Source organism: Leptodactylus fuscus, chromosome 2 (assembly GCF_031893055.1).
Source record: "Leptodactylus fuscus isolate aLepFus1 chromosome 2, aLepFus1.hap2, whole genome shotgun sequence".
NCBI classification, from domain to species: Eukaryota; Metazoa; Chordata; class Amphibia; order Anura; family Leptodactylidae; genus Leptodactylus; species Leptodactylus fuscus.
Genome location: NC_134266.1, coordinates 59,290,169 through 59,311,847, shown reverse-complemented (window position 1 = coordinate 59,311,847; position 21,679 = coordinate 59,290,169). Strand labels below are relative to the sequence as shown.

Below are 21,679 nucleotides of genomic sequence, written 5' to 3'. Positions count from 1 at the left end.
CTCCGACTCTGTAGCCAATCAGAACTCTGTGATGCTGAACCAATGAGCAGGGATATAAGTCTGTTCAGGATCCGCCATGAGCCTTAGCATTAGTTTGTTAATACTTGCTATTGAGGCTCTTGTTCTCTGTTTGTCCTTCTTGTTTGCCGTTATACTGACTATGACTTATTTACTGGATATTCCTTTGTCTTCTGATTTTGCCGTTACCTCTGAACTCTCAGATATGTTTACTCTTTTGATTCTGCTCTCTTAGCCTGACCTGCCTTGTGACTTGTTGTTGGATTCTGGTTTGATTTCAGATTTATAGTACATGTATTTCTTACATTAAGCTACTATATCAATAACCTGGTCCACAGATACTGAAAAGACCAACTGGCCTTGCGGTGGGCTCTAATGAAGTTGTTTGCGAAACCTTAGGCCCTTATCTCTCAGTGCTGTGTAGGATTTAGATACTTTGTCCTACTGCTCTCTGTTATCAGACAGTTCCTGCAGCTTTGAGAAATTACTGTATTGGCAATTTTATAACAGATATAAGGCAGATGGGAGGGAGTTCAACTCATAGTTTGTTTCTTATCTGTTACTGTTGGGAAACATAGATCTGCATAGGAGCTATAAATATATGTAACTGAAACTACTGCAGATTGTATTACATTTTCATTTCAGATGCATTGGGGCAGTTGTGATTCATACTGTAACCTTCATCCAAAGGGATTCATAGTTGTTACATTGAAGCTGTTAAAGGAACATATCTTGATTGTGTATTCTATGGAGAGTACTATACACGTAAAAATAAAACTTATGGTGTTTCTATCTAGCATGAGAAGGGCATGAAATTTATGCTTACATGAGCACTGTACTTAGGAATCTGAGCAAAATATGGATCTGAAATAAGGTCATGTGATTAAGGCTCTTATGTGAATGTGCCCTATTTAACACCATTGCATTTTAGGTACAAAATTCTGTTCCAATAAATGTCATTATGTATTTTCGTAAAGAATGTGACTCTGTTGTTCTGAAACAGAAATCCAACTTCACTTTATAGCCATAGAGTTAAAGGTGTTGTACCAAGTTTTGAAATTCTCCCCGATCGATATCCCCTATTGAAATTATCCCCTATCCTACCACTGAGACCCCCACAATCCTGAGAATGGGATTTTGGTGCTCCCGGTCAAGCCTGCACCCTGCTGCTCCATTCTCTATGGGAATTCCAGAGATGACAGAGCTCAGCAATCTCCAGTACTTTAACAGAGATTGAATGAAGTGGCTGGGCACGTTCTTCGCCTACCGCTCCTCTCGGAATGGCAGTAAAAGACCCTCACTCACAGGATAAGAAGGTATTTCATATCCTATCAATAGGGGATAACTTCAAATCTTGGTATAACCCCATTAAGTAAAATATTATGGTTGCTTACACCTCAACTAGAGGAAGTTTATGACCTATTGCCTCTAGAGGTGACAACCACCAGCTGGAATTTTAGCATTTAAAGGGAATACATCACATTGAAAACGCAGTCCAATCTCTAGGCAGCATTTTTTTGAGCAGGAGAATTGGAACAGATTGATATACATATTTGCGGGGATATATTAGGTATAACTATTAAGTTTTTATTATAAACATCTACTCATTGTTTGCTAGTAGTCATGTGGGTGGTCCAAATTACTGATTGACAGCTATCTCTGTATGCATGCTCATACAATAATAGACAGTCACAGATTATCATCGCCCACTGGATTTTTAAGCCCAGAATGAGTAGATGTTTCCATGAATAAATGGCAGGGTATACTATCTGCACAGCTCCTTCTGTTTTATAACATTATATCTACAGATTGGACTGCATTTTTAATGTGATGAGTTCCCTTTAATTCTATTTAGTCAGGGGTTTTGCAGCTTGGTATCAGCAGGATAGTGCTCTAACCATTATAAAGATATAGCAAATGAATGAGAGCACAGTAATGGACCTATTGAGATCACATCCTAATAGCTCTGAATGTACACAGCATATAGGAGCAGGTGGCAGATGTACAATAGATTTGTATACAGAAGTCTTTGCTCTGATTGTATTTGCAGCTTACTACAACCTGAAACGATTTATTTGACATGACCTCTTCCAGTTCACCATTGACATAAGTAAACAGAGGTGCGGATGTTTTCCATAGAGTTTGATCATGTAAAGTTCCACGGCTGACAGCGCCATAAAGTATATGAAAATTGAAGTGTTTATCTTCCTGATCAAACATGACAAAGAGTCAAAAATACACAACAAACATAACAATAAGCCGTGTCTTCTACGCAAAGTAATGGACCCATATATCTATTATATGACAATCGCAAGCATTGTTACTCTGCAGAAAAAGACAAGACTTTTTCCATGAATTCATTCTACAATATATAGCAAATATCACAGTCTGGCAAAGATGGAAAGTTTCTTACAGCAGAAACTTGCTCATACACCTAGAATATTGTGTTGCAGCAAAGGTCAAACTGAGCAGAGCGATGAATACATTGAACATCATTTTCTGGATCATATTTCTCGTGCAGGGCACTGAAGGGGCATTTTGCTAAGTCACTGCTATAAAAAGACTGAGGATTAAGAGTTTGTTCAATAGTGAAACAAGCACGCATAGCTTTACACAGATTCTCAATGAATGTGGGACTTACTCATATTTCACTTTATTGTAACACGATATGGGTGGCAATGGTAGGCAATGTAACATTAGGCCAAATAATTTGGATAGGAAAGGGTCAAATTTTACTTTTACAATCCCCTTCCCCAATAAGAACCAAGATAAAATTCTATCAACAAATAAATTAAGAAATGATCGCAGAATAAATAGAAAAATAAACTATATGGTGTGTAACTTTCCTAAATAAGCTGTTATGTGTATGCACAGAGGAGTAACACTGTCTCCAGCACTAGGTTATATGACTTATATTCTGCAGTTTGCAGCCTGATATAAGGGCAGTTTAGTTGTTAATGTTGTTGGTGGGATCAGCCGTACAAATAATCCCATCGCCATTGGACATCGGCATAATGGATGTCTGAAATCTAAAGTGTATGACTGACCTAAGTCTGCTGATGTAGATTTCAGACTGCAATATTATCAAGGACATCTATTCTAAGGCTAGTTTCACATGCCCAGTTATTGAACAGTGATTTTGCTCAATCATCAGGGCTAAAATTAGGAGCAGCGGCCACACACAGATTATGTGTAATCAATAGATTTACACCTGTTCTGTGTTTTCAACCCACTCCTAATTTTGGCTCACAATTACTGATGAAAATCACTGACCAAACACTGACCGTGTGAAAGCATCCTAAAGCTACATTCACACAGTGGACAATGATGAGAAATTCCTGTTCATTTTCCACCGCCATATTCGGCCACAGTCTAACCACTATGGAATGCTGATGGCCCTGATTTCCACTGCTGACTAGGCCCAGATGAAAGTCAGGGAGACTTAAGCCGCAGAATCATCTGCAAAATCATACACAGAATCCGTGTCAAGATCAAATAGGCCTCGTTCACATCTGCGTCGGTAATCCGTTCGGGGGGTCCCCATAGGGACTGATCCGAACGGACTACTGAAATCATTGGCTAGCGGTGTACAGTGAAAGCACACGGACCCCATAGCCTATAATGAGATCCGGGTGCTTTCCGCACTGTCTCCGCATGGAACATGCAGACAGAAAAGTAGTTCACAATCTACCTACTTTCCTGTCTGCATGACTCATGCGAAGACCAAGTGGAAAGCACACAGACCCCATTATAGTCTATGGGGCCGTGTGCTTTCACTGTACACCGCTAACCAATGCTTTCGGTAGTCCGTTCGGGTCAGTCCCTATGGGGACCGCCCTGAACAGATTGCCAACGCAAATGTGAACGAGGCCACAGGATGCTTGTGTTCTGCTGCATTCTTTGCCTCCTTTTGAAAACAATGGTAAGGAGATTTTGGTAAGGAGATTTAGGGTGTAATCTACCACAGATTCAGGGGCGGAATACGCCCCCAAATCAGCGACAAATTCCTACTTGTGAACATACCATAATGCTTCATGTGTGATTGTGTGCAGTCTGATCCATCCATTCTATTGAATGGGCTGAGCCGCAAATGCAGACAGGTATAGGACCTGCTCTATTATTTGTAGCTCTTAAATGCACAGGCACCATCTACAGCTTTGTGTATGGGAATGTACTTTTATCTGCAATTTTGGATCAATTTTGCGGTCGTGTGCATAAGACTTAAAGCCTTATTCACATGTCAGTGATTTGCATCAATGATTGTGTGCCAAACCCAGGAGCAAGTCAGAGACACAAAACAGGTGTAAATTTTTCAACCATACCTTATCTCTGTGTGATTTCCACTCCTGGTTTTGGCACACCATCAATGATGGAAATCACCAAAATACTGATGTGTGAATAAGGCCTAAAGTTGTTATTAGAGATGAGCGAGTACTGTTCGGATCAGCCGATCCGAACAGCACGCGCCATAGAAATGAATGGATGCACCTGGTACTTCCACTTTGACGGCGGCCGGCCGCTTACCCCCCGCGTGCCGGCTACGTCCATTCATTTCTATGCGAGCGTGCTGTTCGGATCGTCTGATCCGAACAGTACTCGCTCATCTCTATTAATTATCTGATTATATCTAGAACTAGGTCATGCTTGGGAAACATTGGGTTCAGGAAATCAGACTACATACTGGATGAAGCATGTATGGGTGCCAGGCAGCACACGTATGAGGGGCACTTTCCCAGTAGTAGTCCTATATAGAAGACATGAGAAAGCCTTCCCCCTGAGTTATCTGCTTGTGACTCGCTTTTATTTCACAAGTTGTGTAGTCACATCAGGAATGACAGTGGCATTTTCCTGCAGACCTAGAGGCCTCTGGTTTTGGGATTCCTTCTGGGGTCACATATGACCACATCTCTCCTCCTGTCCTACAGTATAAGTCTGATGAAGGGTTTTCACCTGAAACGTTGCATTATAAGATATACCTAAAATAACAGTATCATTTCTGATGTGGCTACACAACACTTGGTGCAAATAACTCAGTGGAGTGTCACCCCATGTCTTCTATATTACATTATGGATGAATCTATCGTAGCTAAGATTATGGTAGTATAATATAGACAGTGATAAAACTTTGATCTTGATGTATATTGCTTAAAATATATCTCTACAGTATAATTGAGGTGTCTTCTATTTAAGAGTAGTAGGGTTTCAGATTCCCTGAATACAGTAGATCTCAAGTGATGATATTGTCAGCCTGTAGATGCCACTAATGGATTCTTAAGAGTCCTTTAGCTATACACCCGAGCATCAGACGGCGTTACGAGCGCTCCCATTGAAGTGAATGGGAAGTGTTCGGGAGCCATCCGCAACGCTTGCGTGTACGGCCGTGAATGAGTATTTTTACAAGCCCGGCGAAACTCCGTGTGCATGCAGCCTATGGTTGTAAAATACAACCAATGCCAACACATAATTAAATATCAATTAGAAATACAGAAAAAGAACACACAGCCACAATGAAAAAATTCAGCGCATGTATACACTGAAAAAATATTCCTACCTGCATATATTAAAAATATGGCCCAAAACAATGTGTGACCAGAACTTATCTAATATATTGTTATACTGCATTTATTTTCTAATATCACTCTGCAATAGAAATGTCCACAGCCAGAGCATCTTTATTCCAAGCTAAACAGGAAACTAGATCCACATCCTTCTAAACTAATTCAATCTTTATTTTTAGCATATGTGTTCATTGTATTATTCAGTACAGAGGAACAAGGCAGCGGCATAGAACTTTTATCTAAGATTTAGCTAGCATTTAATTGTGGATGATGTTTCCAATATATTCATTTCAAAAGCTACATAAATGGCAAGAAAATACTTATTTTGTATTTATTCTAAATTCCAGGATGTTTTAGATTGTATGCAGGGTATTTCAGGCTATAGTTTACAACTTACATTTGAATATGGATTATGGGAAGAATATGCAAAATGTGTTTCCCAGGATGTAAATAGGGAAACGCTGCCTCTATGCTGTCCTCTATTGGAAGCAGCTCCCTTGAACATCATGCCCGACTTTCCAACAAGCCTTTAATTGCAATGATGTAGGATTTTGCCAAGTTAGTATCATCCCAACTGTGGACGGCCGTTTCGATCTGATTGGATCTCATCAGCACAATCTAGGGAGAACTGACTTGGCCGAGGTGAGAGACTTCTAGACCAGATTATAATTAAAGGCTTGTTGGAAAGTCAGGCATGATGTTCAAGAGAGCTGCTTCCAATAGAGGGCAGCATAGAGGCAGCGTTTCCCTATTTACATCCTGGGAAACACATTTTGCATATTCTTCCCATAATCCCTCACAGTGGAGTGAAAATGGCTTTATAAGACTCCACACACTTACATGGTGGTCTCTCCCTAAGGAGTGACAATATCCCAATAATGTGAATATGGACTTAAAGAGGTTGTTCAGCCACAACAAGTTATACCAAACTAATCTTGAGAACTAGGACCAAATTTTGAATGGAGTAGATGGTTGGATAACAGGCGCTGCTCTATTCCTTCCAATTTCTTCCGCCATTCCATTGAAAGCTGTGTTGCAAAACACCACAGTTCTCAAGTTGGATGTGACCCATATCACTCAGCAAATTATCTCCTGTCCTGCTGAGATCAGTGGGGTCGCAGCAATGGAATCCTCACCAATCAGAAAGTAACCCCTATCCAGTCAATTGGGAATAACTTCCTGTGGCTGGACAACCACTTTAAGTGCGTATGCACATGCATTACCATTCTGGGAAAGGATCTAAATATATGTTTCCTGCACCATAATGCATTGTAATACGCTTGAATGAATCTTTATTCCTGAGCTTATTTAAAACTTTAACCTTTTTAAACAACAGTCCAGTTATAAGTTATGAATATGTAAACCAGTTCCTTTAAGTCCATCAGTTCTTGCTCCTATATCAGTGATGGCGAACCTTTTAGAGACTGAGTGCCCAAACTGCAACCACAAACCCACTAATTTATCACAAAGTGCCAACACGGCAATTTTACCTTAATAATCTGCGGATCCACAATTGCACACAATTACAGACCTGCAAAATATGGTCATACCAATGGGATGGGGGTTTATAGAGCTTTCTGCTCCACTGTGACCCCCACGCAGTCCAATCTGCTTCACAGTGGCCCCCGCACAGTACAATCTGCTTCACAGTGGCCCCCACACAGTATAATCTGCTGCACAATGATCCCCACACAGTACAATTTGCGTCACGTGGTCCCCACACAGTATAATCTGTTCCATGGATGGGTGCTCAAAGAGAGGGCTCTAAGTGCCACCTCTGGCACCCGTGCCATAGGTTAGCCATCACGGCCCTATATTCTTATTGGTTCAGACTCATCTGGAAATCAGTGCATGGAGAGCTGATCTCTATTACAGTAACAGCTAAATACTAGACTCAGTAAGGAACATTTAATGTTATGAGATCACATAATGTGCCACTTCTCTGCTGTCAGCAGCACTTTTCTCTCCGCATGTTTTGTGCAGAAACCGAACGAAAACCACATGGACCCCATTATTATCTTTGGGGTCTGCGGGTTTCCTTAGGTAACTGCTTTTTTATGCATATAGGTTTCCTTGTGGGTCCCCAAGCGGACTTCCCAAATGCAGATTTGAATGGGGCCTTAGAGACAGAGTTCACGGGAAGTGTATAGCAAGTTAGAGGTAAGAAAGACACCTTGTGATCAGCACTTTATCATAGTTTTATACCTCAAAGAAGGATTTTGGTGCTTAAATGGTGCTATCCATTAAGATATGTCCTACCCAAGATCCCATAGTTCTAAATGAACTTCTGACTATTTTGCATAGATCAAAATTTGAAGGAAGACACCTCTGACTAGTTCGTTAAGTGGAAATCACTATATCTATGCTTAATGGCCCCTAAACCAGCAAATATATCAGGTGACAATCTATTATAGCTTAATATCTCTGGATTTCATACTAGATAAATGGAATGTATTACAACTTTACCAGCATCACAGCTCCAAACTAAACTTCAAATTAAACCCATAAATCTCAGCACCTTGTCTGAGACACTTTCTCCTTCACTAGATGAACATCTTTTTTCCCTAGATTCCAATGTTCATAGGAAGGTTGTTTGCCTTAGGGTGATCATCATGTAACTCATTTTCTTTTTTTATTATTTTACACATTGTCATCCTGTGGCAATAGAAGCAATTCAGATGGTTTATTGATGAATTGCAATAGTAAATGAGTTTCAAGATCCCTGAATAATAGCAGTTTCTGATGTTCTAGATGGTTTCATTACAAAGAAATAAACCTATCAATTTAAAAAATATATCTACAAATTGTATAAAAATGATTCTATATAAAATAATAGCAATATTTGTATGGATAGAAGTTCTTGCAGCTTGTTATAAGCAGTGTAAATATTAAATGTACTAAATGTTCAGTGAATATATGTCTTAACCTGGCTGCTCAATCTCCTCTTCATAGTCAGGGTACTCTTGAATCATATCTAGTCATAGAGAGAAATATGCAGTATAGTTATAGCTGCACGATCCTCACTATCCCCTCCCTAAAACCATCTTTATAATCAGTCCAGGGGACAAACAGGAAGCAGGACTATATCAGTGCTGAATCATCTTTTACAGCCTGGACCCTAGGTATACAGCATTAACCTTTCCAGTACCCTCCACTAGATTTCTTATATTTTTTTCTGTCAAGTAACAAATCAATAAAACAAAAATATGTGGTAACACCGAAGAGGAGGCACATAAACCTCTACCTTATTTTCATTGTTAATCCAGACAGCTAAAATTTACCAACACAGTAAAATAGATGACACTATAAAAATGTATGAAGAACTTATCTCAGGGAATATATCGCTGGGGGTGGGAAAGGTGAGTAGGGTGATAAAATGAAGTGGATTTAAGAATTTAACACCGGTCTAGACCACCAGAGATCCTTACATTAATCCTGTCATTGCTCTGGGCCACCAGGAATTCTGACATTTAACTGTTTTCTGTGTAACCCCATCCTAGACCACTGGCTAATACTGACAATAACCCATACACTGCCCTAAACCATCAATGATGTGACGCCACAGGAATAACCACTATGGAGTGGATGGGGCTACTGTGCCACTTCAAATACTTGATATAGGGAGCCTGCACATGCTTCCTGTTCACTGGATAGGTCTGCACCAGAAAACCTTTCAACCTCTACCACTTTGTGCCATAATATTATGTCATGCTGAGTATATAGTTAATACTAAACACAGTAATTGTACTATATAAAATATAATTTGTCATGCAAAACATACACCCTCATATGGAGACAGAAGAACAAAAACGGAAATGCATTGTGAATTACAGAGATGGAAAAACTATAAAAACTTGCCAGAACCTTAAAGGGGTTGTCCATATGTTTTGTATATATATACGTTTGCCAAGAATAAAGGCAAGACTACCAACACCAATAATGCAAATGTATCCAAAGTTTATTAATGTAAATAATTAGAAGGACATAAGTCATGAATGAAATGAAAAAAAAAGAAAGAAAAAACACATCCAAGTAAACCAGCATACAGGTAAGTATAGCATACAATATTACCAATCACAAACAAGGGCCATATAATAGAGTACAAATAATGTCCAACATTAAAAAGAACCACCAATACATTGCCATACGTATGACTGAAATGTGGTATCTATTTGAATATAGTATTACAAGGATCACACCCTTATAGTGACAAAGTAGTAAAAGTGCAACATTAGTGCCATAACTTTACCATGTAATGCATGAGAAGAGCCCTAAATGTTTTGTATGTAATAGGGGGAATAAAACAAAAAAAGTTTTTTCATCTCTCCCAGGTCCTCCATTTTCAGAGACAGCTGTTCCGTCTCTTCTGTTTACAGGTCCTGGTAATATCAGTTTCAGTAATTACCCATGTTTGTCAGCCATTCCCAGGACTCACTGATGTTTTTGTATAAGTTTTGTATATATACATATTATCTGTCAGTTTGCATATTATTCTGATAGATAGATGGCATGCTATATACTGTATATATATATATATATATATATATATATATATATATTATACAGAGGTATTCTTGTCTGGAGTGTTACTATTACAGAGTGTAGTGTACTGGAGCACATAAGTCAGTGCAAGGAGACCTGCTCCATATAGTAAATGAACTGAAAAGGAGCTGTCCACTACGTGTCTAACCCTCAATGGCTAGTTCTGCTGCCCAATAGCACATACTATTACAGTCCTACAGCTCTATACTATACTTTACAAGTCACCTAGCCAACTCCATCGTGACATTTATCTGTGAAATATGTGATTTGCAAACATCTGCTTTGTTTAGCATAGGTGTCCATGATCAGTCCGTTCTGGCAGTTTGTGTTAAATGTATCATCTATCAGTGTTCTGCTTGGCATTCACTCCTGGTTAGTAGTTATTTTATTTTTGGTTTCTGCATAATCTTATATGTTTCCAGGAAGTCAAGCCTTGGTAATAGACCAAGTCTATTAGTCTTACTTCACACAACAGAGATGTACCAATGTGTTTGCATTTAAAATGCTCAAATTTGGTGCATTTCTTGTGTAAGATATCTAGTTTTAGGACAGTTATTTGACTAGCTTAACAAGGGTTGTGGGTTAGAGGTAAAAGGGAGTGCGAGAAGGTGACAGGCAGAGTGCTGGAGTCCCACTGTATAAGCCCCAGGCTTCCGACCTATGTGTTGTCCAGGGTGGGTCTGGAGTAGGCCTCAGCACATGTGTGGTCCATAGGCTCATTACTGGCCCATAAAAGTTTGAAGAGCCTCCAATTTAGGCCACATGGCCAGGTATTGGATGATAGCCTTCCTGTTACCCTTGATGGTGATGGGTACTGGGGTTATAATTAGTTGGTTAAAGAGGACCTTTCACGTCCTCGGGCACATGTGGTGTAATGCACTACTAGAAAGCTGACAGTGCAGTGGTCAGACCCTATGAGTATCGGCACCCACCACCGGGAAATGAGGCTTTAATCGCAACAATGCTATTTTATCACACTCCATCAGTCTCCTGATGGTCTATCAACTAGGGAAATGCATTGAGACTTTATAGACTTACACTGTAAACCTCAGGGGGAGCAGACATAGTGGCTGACAGCCTTATTGCACAGTCTTTTCAACATGAGAGTGTGGCAGACAACCCTCTTTTGTCAGTATCATTGTCCGAATTGACAGCTGAGTGGAGTAGAGTACAGTTATATAGTGGGCCACCATATGAAGTATCTATGGGGGTAGGCTCCACACATATGAGCTTCTCACTCTCAGTAATGGAGGTATGTTGGTCCATGTAACAGTGTAATGCTATAGGAGCTACTCCACCCTAGACTGCAATGTGTTAACATTAACCTGTTACTATCACAGACAGAGGGTGGCGCTCTCTCTGAGAGTGAACACTTGTAATACCAGAGGGTAGTAGTATTAGGAACCTTTTGCTTTTGGGGCATCCATGTTCTGAATGAGCCTGAGCATTGGACTCAGATGTGTTTTGCAGGAGCCCACGGCATAGGAATGACTACTTACCTTTTATGTATTCACATTCATTGATATTGTAGTGACTTGCATCCTTTCACACTGCGACACATGGAATTTGTCACCCATTTGTTTTAACTAAATTATCAATAATGGTTATATATTATATTATATCGCATTGAAAGCAATAGAGAAAAAAGCCTCCCATTGATTTCAATGGTTAGCGCTCGTATGACGGCACCCATTCAAGTCAATGTGTCGTATGTCCGTCTCACAGCGGGGCGAGGTAGGACATAGTGTATATGAGTTCTTGGATATTAGAGAGCTTAGATGAAGGGACAATCCCAGACAGCAGTTGTTGTTAAGGTTTTACTTCTCTTCTCTTCACACAGTCTCCACAGCTATCACATACAGTACATGAGTCTTTCATAACAGATACAGTCCTATGAAATAGTTTGGGCACCCCTATTAATCTTAATCATTTTTAGTTCTAAATATTTTGGTGTTTATAACAGCCATTTCAGTTTGATATATCTAATAACTGATGGACACAGTAATATTTCAGGATTGAAATGAGGTTTATTGTACTAACAGAAAATGCGCAATATGCATTAAACCAAAATTTGACCGGTGCAAAAGTATGGGCACCTCAACAGAAAAGTGACATTAATATTTAGTAGATCCTCCTTTTGCAAAGATAACAGCCTCTAGTCGCTTCCTGTAGCTTTTAATCAGTTCCTGGATCCTGGATAAAGGTATTTTGGACAAACAATTCAAGTTCAGTTAAGTTAGATGGTCGCCGAGCATGGACAGCCCGCTTCAAATCATCCCACAGATGTTCAATGATATTCAGGTCTGGGGACTGGGATGGCCATTCCAGAACATTGTAATTGTTCCTCTGCATGAATGCCTGAGGATTTGGAGCGGTGTTTTGGATCATTTTCTTGCTGAAATATCCATCCCCGGCGTAACTTCAACTTCGTCACTGATTCTTGAACATTATTCTCAAGAATCTGCTGATACTGAGTGGAATCCATGCGACTCTCAACTTTAACAAGATTCCCGATGCCGGCATTGGCCACACAGCCCCAAAGCATGATGGAACCTCCACCAAATTTTACAGTGGGTAGCATGTGTTTTTCTTGGAATGCTGTTTCTTTTTGGACGCCATGCATAACGCCTTTTTTTTATAACCAAACAACTCAATTTTTGTTTCCAAAATGAAGCTGCCTTGTCCAAATGTGCTTTTTCATACCTCAGGCAACTCTATTTGTGGCGTACGTGCAGAAACGGCTTCTTTCTCATCACTCTCCCATACAGCTTCTATTTGTGCAAAGTGCACTGTATAGTTGACCGATGCACAGTGACACCATCTGCAGCAAGATGATGCTGCAGCTCTTTGGAGGTGGTCTGTGGATTGTCCTTGACTGTTCTCACCATTCTTCTTCTCTGCCTTTCTGATATTTTTCTTGGCCTGCCACTTCTGGGCTTAACAAGAACTGTCCCTGTGGTCTTCCATTTTCTTACTATGTTCCTCACAGTGGAAACTGACAGGTTAAATCTCTGAGACAACGTTTTGTATCCTTCCCCTGAACAACTATGTTGAACAATCTTTGTTTTCAGATCATTTGAGAGTTGTTTTGAGTAGCCCATGATGCCACTCTTCAGAGGAGATTCAAATAGGAGATCAACTTGCAATTGGCCACCTTAAATACCTTTTCTTATGATTGGATACATCTGGCTATGAAGTTCAAAGCTCACTGAGGTTACAAAACCAATTTTGTGCTTCAGTAAGTCAGTAAAAAGTAGTTAGGGGAATTCAAATCAATAAAATGATAAGGGTGCCCATACTTTTGCATCGGTCAAATTTTGGTTTAATGCATATTGCACATTTTCTGTTAGTACAATAAACCTCATTTAAATCCTGAAATATTACTGTGTCCATCAGTTATTAGAGATATCAAACTGAAATGGCTGTTGCAAACACCAAAATATTTAGAACAAAAAATGATTAAGATTAATAGGGGTGCCCAAACTTTTTCATAGGACTGTATCACTGTATACTGGCAGTTGTACTTATCACTGGGAAAGATGGATGTCTCAATCAGTTCTGGCCTTCAGCTGCTCAGCTAAACTCACTTCTGTTCTCACTGTTCTGTTCTACAGTCCAGAGTTTCTAGCTTTGCTTCAGGACCAACATGGTGTCTCTTCCCTTTTCCTATTTACTCCCCTGGATCACTGTCTCCCTCCCAGCACACCCTGCTGTGTCAGTGACCACTTCCTGTGTCTCTTGTTAGAGCTTTAACTCCACAGGTGCTGGATGATTTTACATCATGGCTGCAGTCTGTCTCTACCTGTCACAAATGGGAGCTGGTTTTTACGCGCTCATTCTGAACGACTTTTACGTTCAGAATGAGTGGAGCGTATACTTCGTGTGAAGGCTACCTTAGACGGCACAATCTAAATATGTGCCAGAATTATCACCATGGATGATGCTGAATGATAAATCTGATGCATCTTTAGTCTGTTTTGACTAATACAACCAATTTATTGGCTTCCTTTGCACCAAAATCTTCTGCCATGACAGCTTTTGGCAATCCACACCCCTTTGTCAAAAAAAAGCTGAAATAGTATTTAAACACATAATGATGTAGTGCAAATAATGTAGGCCGAGTTTTTGCCATTTGCCAAATTAAGTCAGAATCTTGGTACATCCCCCCACTGTATATGTAGTTATTCCTATATTTTACTTTCAGATGATTAGTTTTCATCATTTTAGAAAAAAATAAGTTTTTTAGTTTTGCAAGGTCTTTATGAGTGAGCATCTCACTCATTGCAAGGGATTTCGGAGCAACAGACAGTCCATTGTCACACGCCATCCTATTTTCTTTTACATTGAAGTCATTGGAACGTTGAATGTGTAAGATGATAATGACACCTGACACAGATGTCGTCCCATAGAGTTCAGTGCGGGATAACAGAAGCTTTTTTATTCTTTCATTTTCCACATTGAACTTAGTGAGACAAAGAATAGGAAACTGATAGGATGGATGAAAAATTAACTCTTTATTGGCATCCATGTAGATGTCATCTGTTGCAAAGAAGCGACAATGGAACAGATGACAAATCAGGTGTGAACATTGTCTGACTGTAGCATGGAGCATGATATGGTGAGTATGTAGTAAGTATACATAGTAGAATTCTCACTGTTAATTATTAAACAGCGGAGCTCAGGTGTTCTAACTCCAACATATAATTGGTGGAAGTATCCAGGCAACTGGGAAAGTGAGATGTGATGTATCGTTGCCCATGAAGTGAATGAACATTAAACGGATACCTATAATCTGATTCTTTTAACTTTGTTTGTAGGAAGATCTCAGCTTCTAAAATGTCTAAACAGGCGTCAAACGTCAGATCCATCCAGGTATGTAGGAACGATATTTTCTATATGCACTGTACATTTTACAGGGTTATATGAGAATTTACAGTACAGTATGCTATGAATATGCAATAAAAGTTGTATAGTCAATAGATCGATTATTTTATTACTGGATTTCTAAAATAATTTATTTGCAATGATTCTGTGCAAAGCAAAGGGTTCACAATTGATATATTGGTTTCTAGATTGTAGTATGCATAGAGTTTGCTAGTATTTAAAGGGAACACAATATAAAATGTAAGGGCCCGTTTACATGGCAGAATCTGCTGCTGATTTTAAAGCAGATTCCGTCCTGATTTTGGAGGCAGAGATCAGATCAGAATGCTGAAGAAATAAATACAATGTTCGATTGAGCCACAGTCTGTGCATTCTGCCATAGGGAGTGGGGTCAAAAATGAAGAAGTGGATATCTGCCTCCAATTCCTCTTCTTTTTCCGTCTGTATGAACTTGCCCTAAGAAGCTTGACTTATTCTATTAGCCCGAGAGAGAGTCCTCATATGGCAGTGTCAACAGAAAATGGCCGGGGGGGGATCCTTATTATGCAGAATGTGACTGTGTGCGTACATGTGAAATCTACATTTCCCAGGTGCCCCTTGCTCTATGTGCTTCCTAACTTCCTAATATAAATTAATTTATTGTACATGTTCCATGTGTTGGGGCGGCACATGCATGGTTACTGTGATCTAATAAGCAGCAGTAGGGAAGACAAAGACAAAGTTAAACTGAGCATGCTCGTCCTGGATAAACATGGACTACAGGTCGTATCTATTGGCAACAGTTCTCAAACAGTCGTAGGAAAGGAGGAATTTCACTGAGCTTTTTCTAGTGATATATAAAATTTTACTAAATGCTTTCAATGGGTGACAGTGATTTTTTTTTTTTTACAATGAAATATATAATTGTGTTTGCCGGAATACCCCTTTAAGTCATGATAATTAAAGGAGGCAAAAAGTGGAGTTGATATAGGCGGTGACAGGTCCACTTTATTTCATAATCCCTCAAAGACACAAATCTTTATCTATTTTCTGTGTAAAGTCAAAAAATATATTTTCACAATTCCACCGCTACTGTTATAAATTCTCTTTGCATCCTGAATGTGTGACATGTATGAAGTAAGACCAGTCACCGTCTGATGTAAACTGAACGGCAAAACTGAACAAGCCTTACAATGTAAGAGATAACTGAAGAATACACAGAGGAGTAAATCTGCAGGGAGTCCATAGATATATTATAAGCATCTTGTGTCCTGAGACTTTTCTGTGAAGTGTGCACAATTCTAAGGCGGGGTGTAGTCTGGACAAAAAGGAGGTTTACAAAAATGAACTTTGCCAAACACATCTGACAATCCACCAGCTATTCGTGTTGTCTTCAGCGCCCCCTTCTGGGCAGGGGTCCCTTTTTCAGCTGTCCTGTCTGTGAGGACCAACACATTTGGAAAGAGTTTCCCTTGATGTTTAGGGTACGAGGACGATTGGGGTTCTTTTTTTTATTAATTTATGAAAGCTATATTTGGAGTCACTATTACTCTACTGTGACCGCACAACAACCAGGTCATGTCTGGATTTGGAAACTGCTGAGCAAAAAATCTAAGTGACAACACATCTTAAAATAGTATCACTTGTAATATTCCCTATTTGCGGCCTCGCGTCCTATTTGAACTGGGACCCACAGTGCTCATAACAGGAAGATTATCCTTATTAATTGTAGCACAGCGCACAGCTGCCAGTTATAGATTTCCCTCAGGAACCAATCATGAGAAATGGAAATTTCTATGTATTTGGTGGATACATTCTGCTAATACATTTAAAGTGAATATGTCACCTGGGGAAGTAAATTTCTATCTATAGTATATAAAATTGGAAACCTTAGTAAAATCCATTTCCATTCACCCAGGCGGATTGGTACAACTCGTGTGCCTGTTCTCGGAATGAGGTAGGGACTCCAAATTGGCGCATTCACATTATGGGTCAAGTCATTTTCCTGTACATGTGATTGAAGCGAAGTGCACTACATATGCCTTTACCAGTGGGCTGAAGCAGAGTCCTGAAAGTCATATCTTCTGCCCCCATAGAGGATTTGGAGGAAACGCATAAACCAGGCACATCCTACAGTCAGACGTTCACCTAGACTGAAATCTTTGCCATCTACTAACTGGCCTAAGTATTTGTGATAATAAACTGGTGTAGAAGATAATACATATGACAGGCCTGATCTCCGGTTTGCAACTCATTTTGCAGATGGTACTGTCATTGGGTGCCATCTACTGTAAAATGCAGCGTTTTTTGTCACAGTCAAATTGTAGCATTTTGGCAACGTGGGGTCTTGACCTTAAGGAGCTACCTGTAGCCCCCATTAGAGAAGCAGAACATCATCCAGCCTGACAGGTTTGGTGATTGGTCAGTGACCTTCCATGTGACAGCCAATTATAACCTGACTGCTTGTAGCTGCTGGGATGAAATCCTCAGAGCCATTGTCAATACATAGGCCAATCATTTTCAGGGTGATTTGGAGTCCATCCCTTGAGTGATTGATGATTTTGGTTTCAATTCACCATCTTGTTTTCAATCACAAAACTTAGACGCCATTCGTAGCAAATACGTTTAACAGTTGCAAAAAAAAGTTGCAAATCAATGCTAATGGATGGTCAATCATTTACATAAAGGTTAAAGATAACCTTTCATGTCCTCCTGCACATGCGGTTTTATACATCACTAGAAAGCCGATAGTGCACTGAATTCAGCGCACTGTCAGCTTTCCTATTATGTGCCCCAGAGCTGCAGATATTGGTGCCGTTACCGATATCTCTTCATTGTCAGAAGGGCGTTCCTGACAGTCTAGCTGGGAACGCCCCTTCTGAAAGTACTGTCCGTATCTCTGTACTGTTAGGGTAAGTTCACATAAGGTTTTTTTGGACCGGAACCTGAGGTGGAGGGCGCCTCAGGTTCCAGTCCAAAAGATGAATAGCCGCGACTGAATGCAGGTGCACTGCACCGGCATCCAGTCGCGCGCTGCGCTACGGATTAGGCCCAATGAATGGGCCTAGTCAAGAGGAGAGAGTGTCTTCAAGCCAAATCACGAGGCGGAACGGCCTGAAGAATGACCATCTCACTTCTTTTTGTTCCGGCTCCCGTAAAAAAACCCACCTGAACGGCTCCCATTGATTTTAATAGGAGCCATCTTTTTGGTCAGGATTTTGAGGCCAATACGGCCTCAAAATCCAGACTAAAAATCTCTGTGTGAACTTACCCTTAGAGGAGGCGTTCCTTACCGCCCAGCGATGACGCTGAGAAGTGAGGAACGCCCCTTCCCCCAGGACTAGTCTATGGAGAAGTACTGTCAGGAGGGGCGTTCCTCACTGCCCAGCTAGACTGTCAGAAACGCCTTTCTGACGGTGAAGAGATATTGGTAACGACACCGATATCTGCAACTCCTGGGCACATAACAGGAAAGCGACAGTCTTTCGTTGAATTCAGCGCACTGTCAGCTTTCTAGAGGTATATAAAACCTCAAGTGCCTGAGGATGTGAAAGGTCCTCTTTAATGTTAAAAAAAACAAACAAAACAGACTCTAGAAACCTAATCCTACAATAATCTGCTTACCAGGTGGTACAAAACTCCTTTAGGCCGGAAACGTGTTGCGGTTTTGAAAATCGCAGCATGCCAATAATATCTACGGAAACGCTGGCGGCTTCCCCGTAGATATAATTGTAACAGAAAGCTCGTGGAGGAAAACTCCTTGAACTTTCTGTTCAAAGCGCTGTGGGACGAACCGCGATGTGTTCCTGGCCCGTGGGGCCTTAGCCTTGCAACTGCATAAGTACTCGCCTGATCTTTTCCACAAGGTTAGTGGTTCCTACTTACATGTCTGGTGCGGCTGCTATAGGATGCAAATCCAGCAACTCCTCACCCAGATATGTTGTGTCTTAACACCTCTGTCACCAAGGGCATCTTTCCAAATGTATGGCCCAAAACCCCCTCTAACCCCCATAGCAAACTATGGTCCCAAACTCCTTTTTGTATATCAAACCATAACTATTGAATTATTGAATGTATTCAGAAAGACATTGCTATTTGATGCTTATTCCCTATTGATCCTGACATAGGAAAGGAGACTCCCTTCTTCTCTGTCTCGGCACGTCCACCTCTTTTCAAAAGCTAAGCCTGTCCCTACTCCATCACAGGTCCTTCAAAGATCTTCTTGACTGTCCTGCATGTACCTCCAGTCTGAAAAATATGGTTGCTATGTGCAACTTTACTTTTGCCTGGAATGGTTTCTATATATAAACACACTGTAAGATTGGTGGGATGTAATTGTAAATCCTCCAGCATTACAATAACATTCAGTAACCAGGTGGTAACAGGCTTTATTCCCTTAAAATGGAACCACTTGGTCATGTTAACAATGAAAATCACCCACATAAAGTGAAATCTTTATGCTTTACAATTGTGTATGTTCAAGAAAACTGGTAATAATTGTTAAAGGTAGAACAATGTGTGCCTTGGTAAATGTACTGTAACTAATAATGGGCTGTCTTCTCCGTCAGGCTAATCTCAATATTCCTATGGGAGCATTCCGACCTGGTGCTGGACAACCACCACCTAAGAGAAGAGAATTTACACCTGAAGCAGAACAGGTAAGAGTCCAGGAAGGGTTTCCATTAATCGTGTTTTCATTTTAACCCATGCCTTGGTGGATATTGTCAGTATAGAAAACCTTCAAGGACCCCAAATAACATGTTAACATGAAATATGACAATTTAAAGGGGTTGTCCATGATTTTTTTTTTTTTTTTTTTTTTTTTAATTTATGGCCTATTCTTAGGATGGGGCATACATATCTGATTGGGGGTGGACAACTGCTGGCAGTAGATGGCTATGTGCCCTGTATAGTGCCCTGGCAACTGTACTGCAGCTCTGCTGCCACTGAAATTGATACATGCTGAATTTCAGTACTGGCACCTGGCCACTATACAGAGAACGGATTCAACTTCTTCTAGCCCAGTGCACTGTATAGTACACAGACAGCTGATCTATGTGGGATGGTTGTCACCCCCACCAATCAGATATTTATGTCTATGCATAAACGATAAATAAAAAAACATGGACAACCCCTCTAACACTATATAACTGTCAAGGACGTTCCTGAAAGATCCTAGCTGCGAATCTGTTAGTAATCTCACTGTGCGGCTCTGATCGCTGCTGCTTTATGGCTTGAGAAGAACAGGCTTCCATATTTAGGCCATTGACACCAAACCTGCATGTTATCAAGAATTTGGATCATGGTGTCAATTATATCACACCAAACACCACACCACACAGAAACCAATCCTTTTTTTTTTTTTTATATATAGCAATACCCATACTTTCCAATTTCTCTGAAACGTGTGGAAAATGCTTCTGCTTTCTCTGGGCTCTCTATTATGTTACATGTGACATCACAAAAAAGGGTAACACAATAAACAAAGCCTCTCCAACCAAATGGGGAAGGACCTTTGGGATTCAACATCCTGCAGGTTAACTTAGCAAAGTTGTCATGTGTTGCGATACCTGTTGTACACCACTGTCATACAGATTGAAATTATTGCTAGAGAAGTAAATTTTTTACATTTCTCATGGATAAGACCATTGTTTCCTACTAGTTTCACCCAAAAAATCTGTATTGTGTCGCATAAACTTCTAACATCTTACAGGTTTTTCACAGTTTACATTGTTTACGGTGACTGAGAGACAGCGTGCCCTGTGTTCACTGTTCCCTCTAACCCCTTACTGTCCTCCATCTTGCCCTTGCAACCATCTAGATATTGATTATGGCATCTGAGTGGTTGGGGTAGGGAGCCCCTTCTATCACCGCCTCCCCCTTGGCCCCCACAGTAAGCACAAATCATGTGGAGAGAAAATTAGTTCTTGAAGTACTTTCCTCTCCGCAATGACTCATGCGGACATTGCACGAAAAACACACGGACCCCATTATAGTCTATGGGGTCCATGTGCTTTCATAAGCTCACCGCTTTTTAATGCATTCAGTATTCTGTTTGGGGGGTCCCCACATGGACACTCCAAACGAAATACCAAACGCAGATGTGAATCGGGACTTATTTATCACATATATTTCCCCTCACTGCCAAAAAATACCTTGATACCATTAAAAAAACACAAAAAATAATGACAGAATTGTAATTTATATTCACATAGACCTCCAAAATATTATATGTACTCCACAATGTACTCCACAATAGTTTCAACTAAAAATTCAATTTGTCAGGCAAAGGCCTTTATATGCCTATTCCAGCAGAATAATAAAAAGGTTAGGGGCAACACGGTGGCTCAGTGGTTAGCACTGCAGCCTTACAGCGCTGGAGTCCTGGGTTCAAATCCTGCCAGAGACAACATCTGCAAGGACTTTGTATGTTCCCCCATGTTTGTGTGGCTTTCCTCCTATACTCCAAAGACATACTGATAGGATAAAAGAATGTACATTGCACAGCCCTATATGGGGCTTACAATCTACATTTAAAAAAAAAAAAAAAAAAGAAGAATAAAAAGGTTAAGCAGCCAAACTAGGCTGTCCCCTTAATGGGTTAAAATGTAAGACCATGTGACTTACAAATTCCCGAGGCTCATGTATAGTTTACGCTGCCACAGATACCCTGCGTTCCCGTATTAATGTTTAAGCAG

General features: G+C 40.3%; 1 protein-coding gene across 3 annotated transcripts in view; it reads left to right on the top strand.

Annotated features, from left to right (window-relative positions):
- SMPX (small muscle protein X-linked) overlaps positions 1-21,679 on the top strand; it is a 105,126-nt gene that overhangs the window by 9,990 nt on the left and 73,457 nt on the right. For 2 of the 3 annotated variants that reach the window (XM_075263864.1, XM_075263863.1), the window contains exons 2-3: positions 14,936-14,990; positions 19,550-19,639. In XM_075263864.1, the coding sequence (XP_075119965.1) occupies positions 14,955-14,990; positions 19,550-19,639 (126 nt within the window). In that variant the 5' untranslated portion in view covers positions 14,936-14,954. Of the gene's footprint in view, positions 1-1,238; positions 1,335-14,935; positions 14,991-19,549; positions 19,640-21,679 lie in introns of those variants that run through there. The other variant, XM_075263865.1, reaches the window with a different exon arrangement.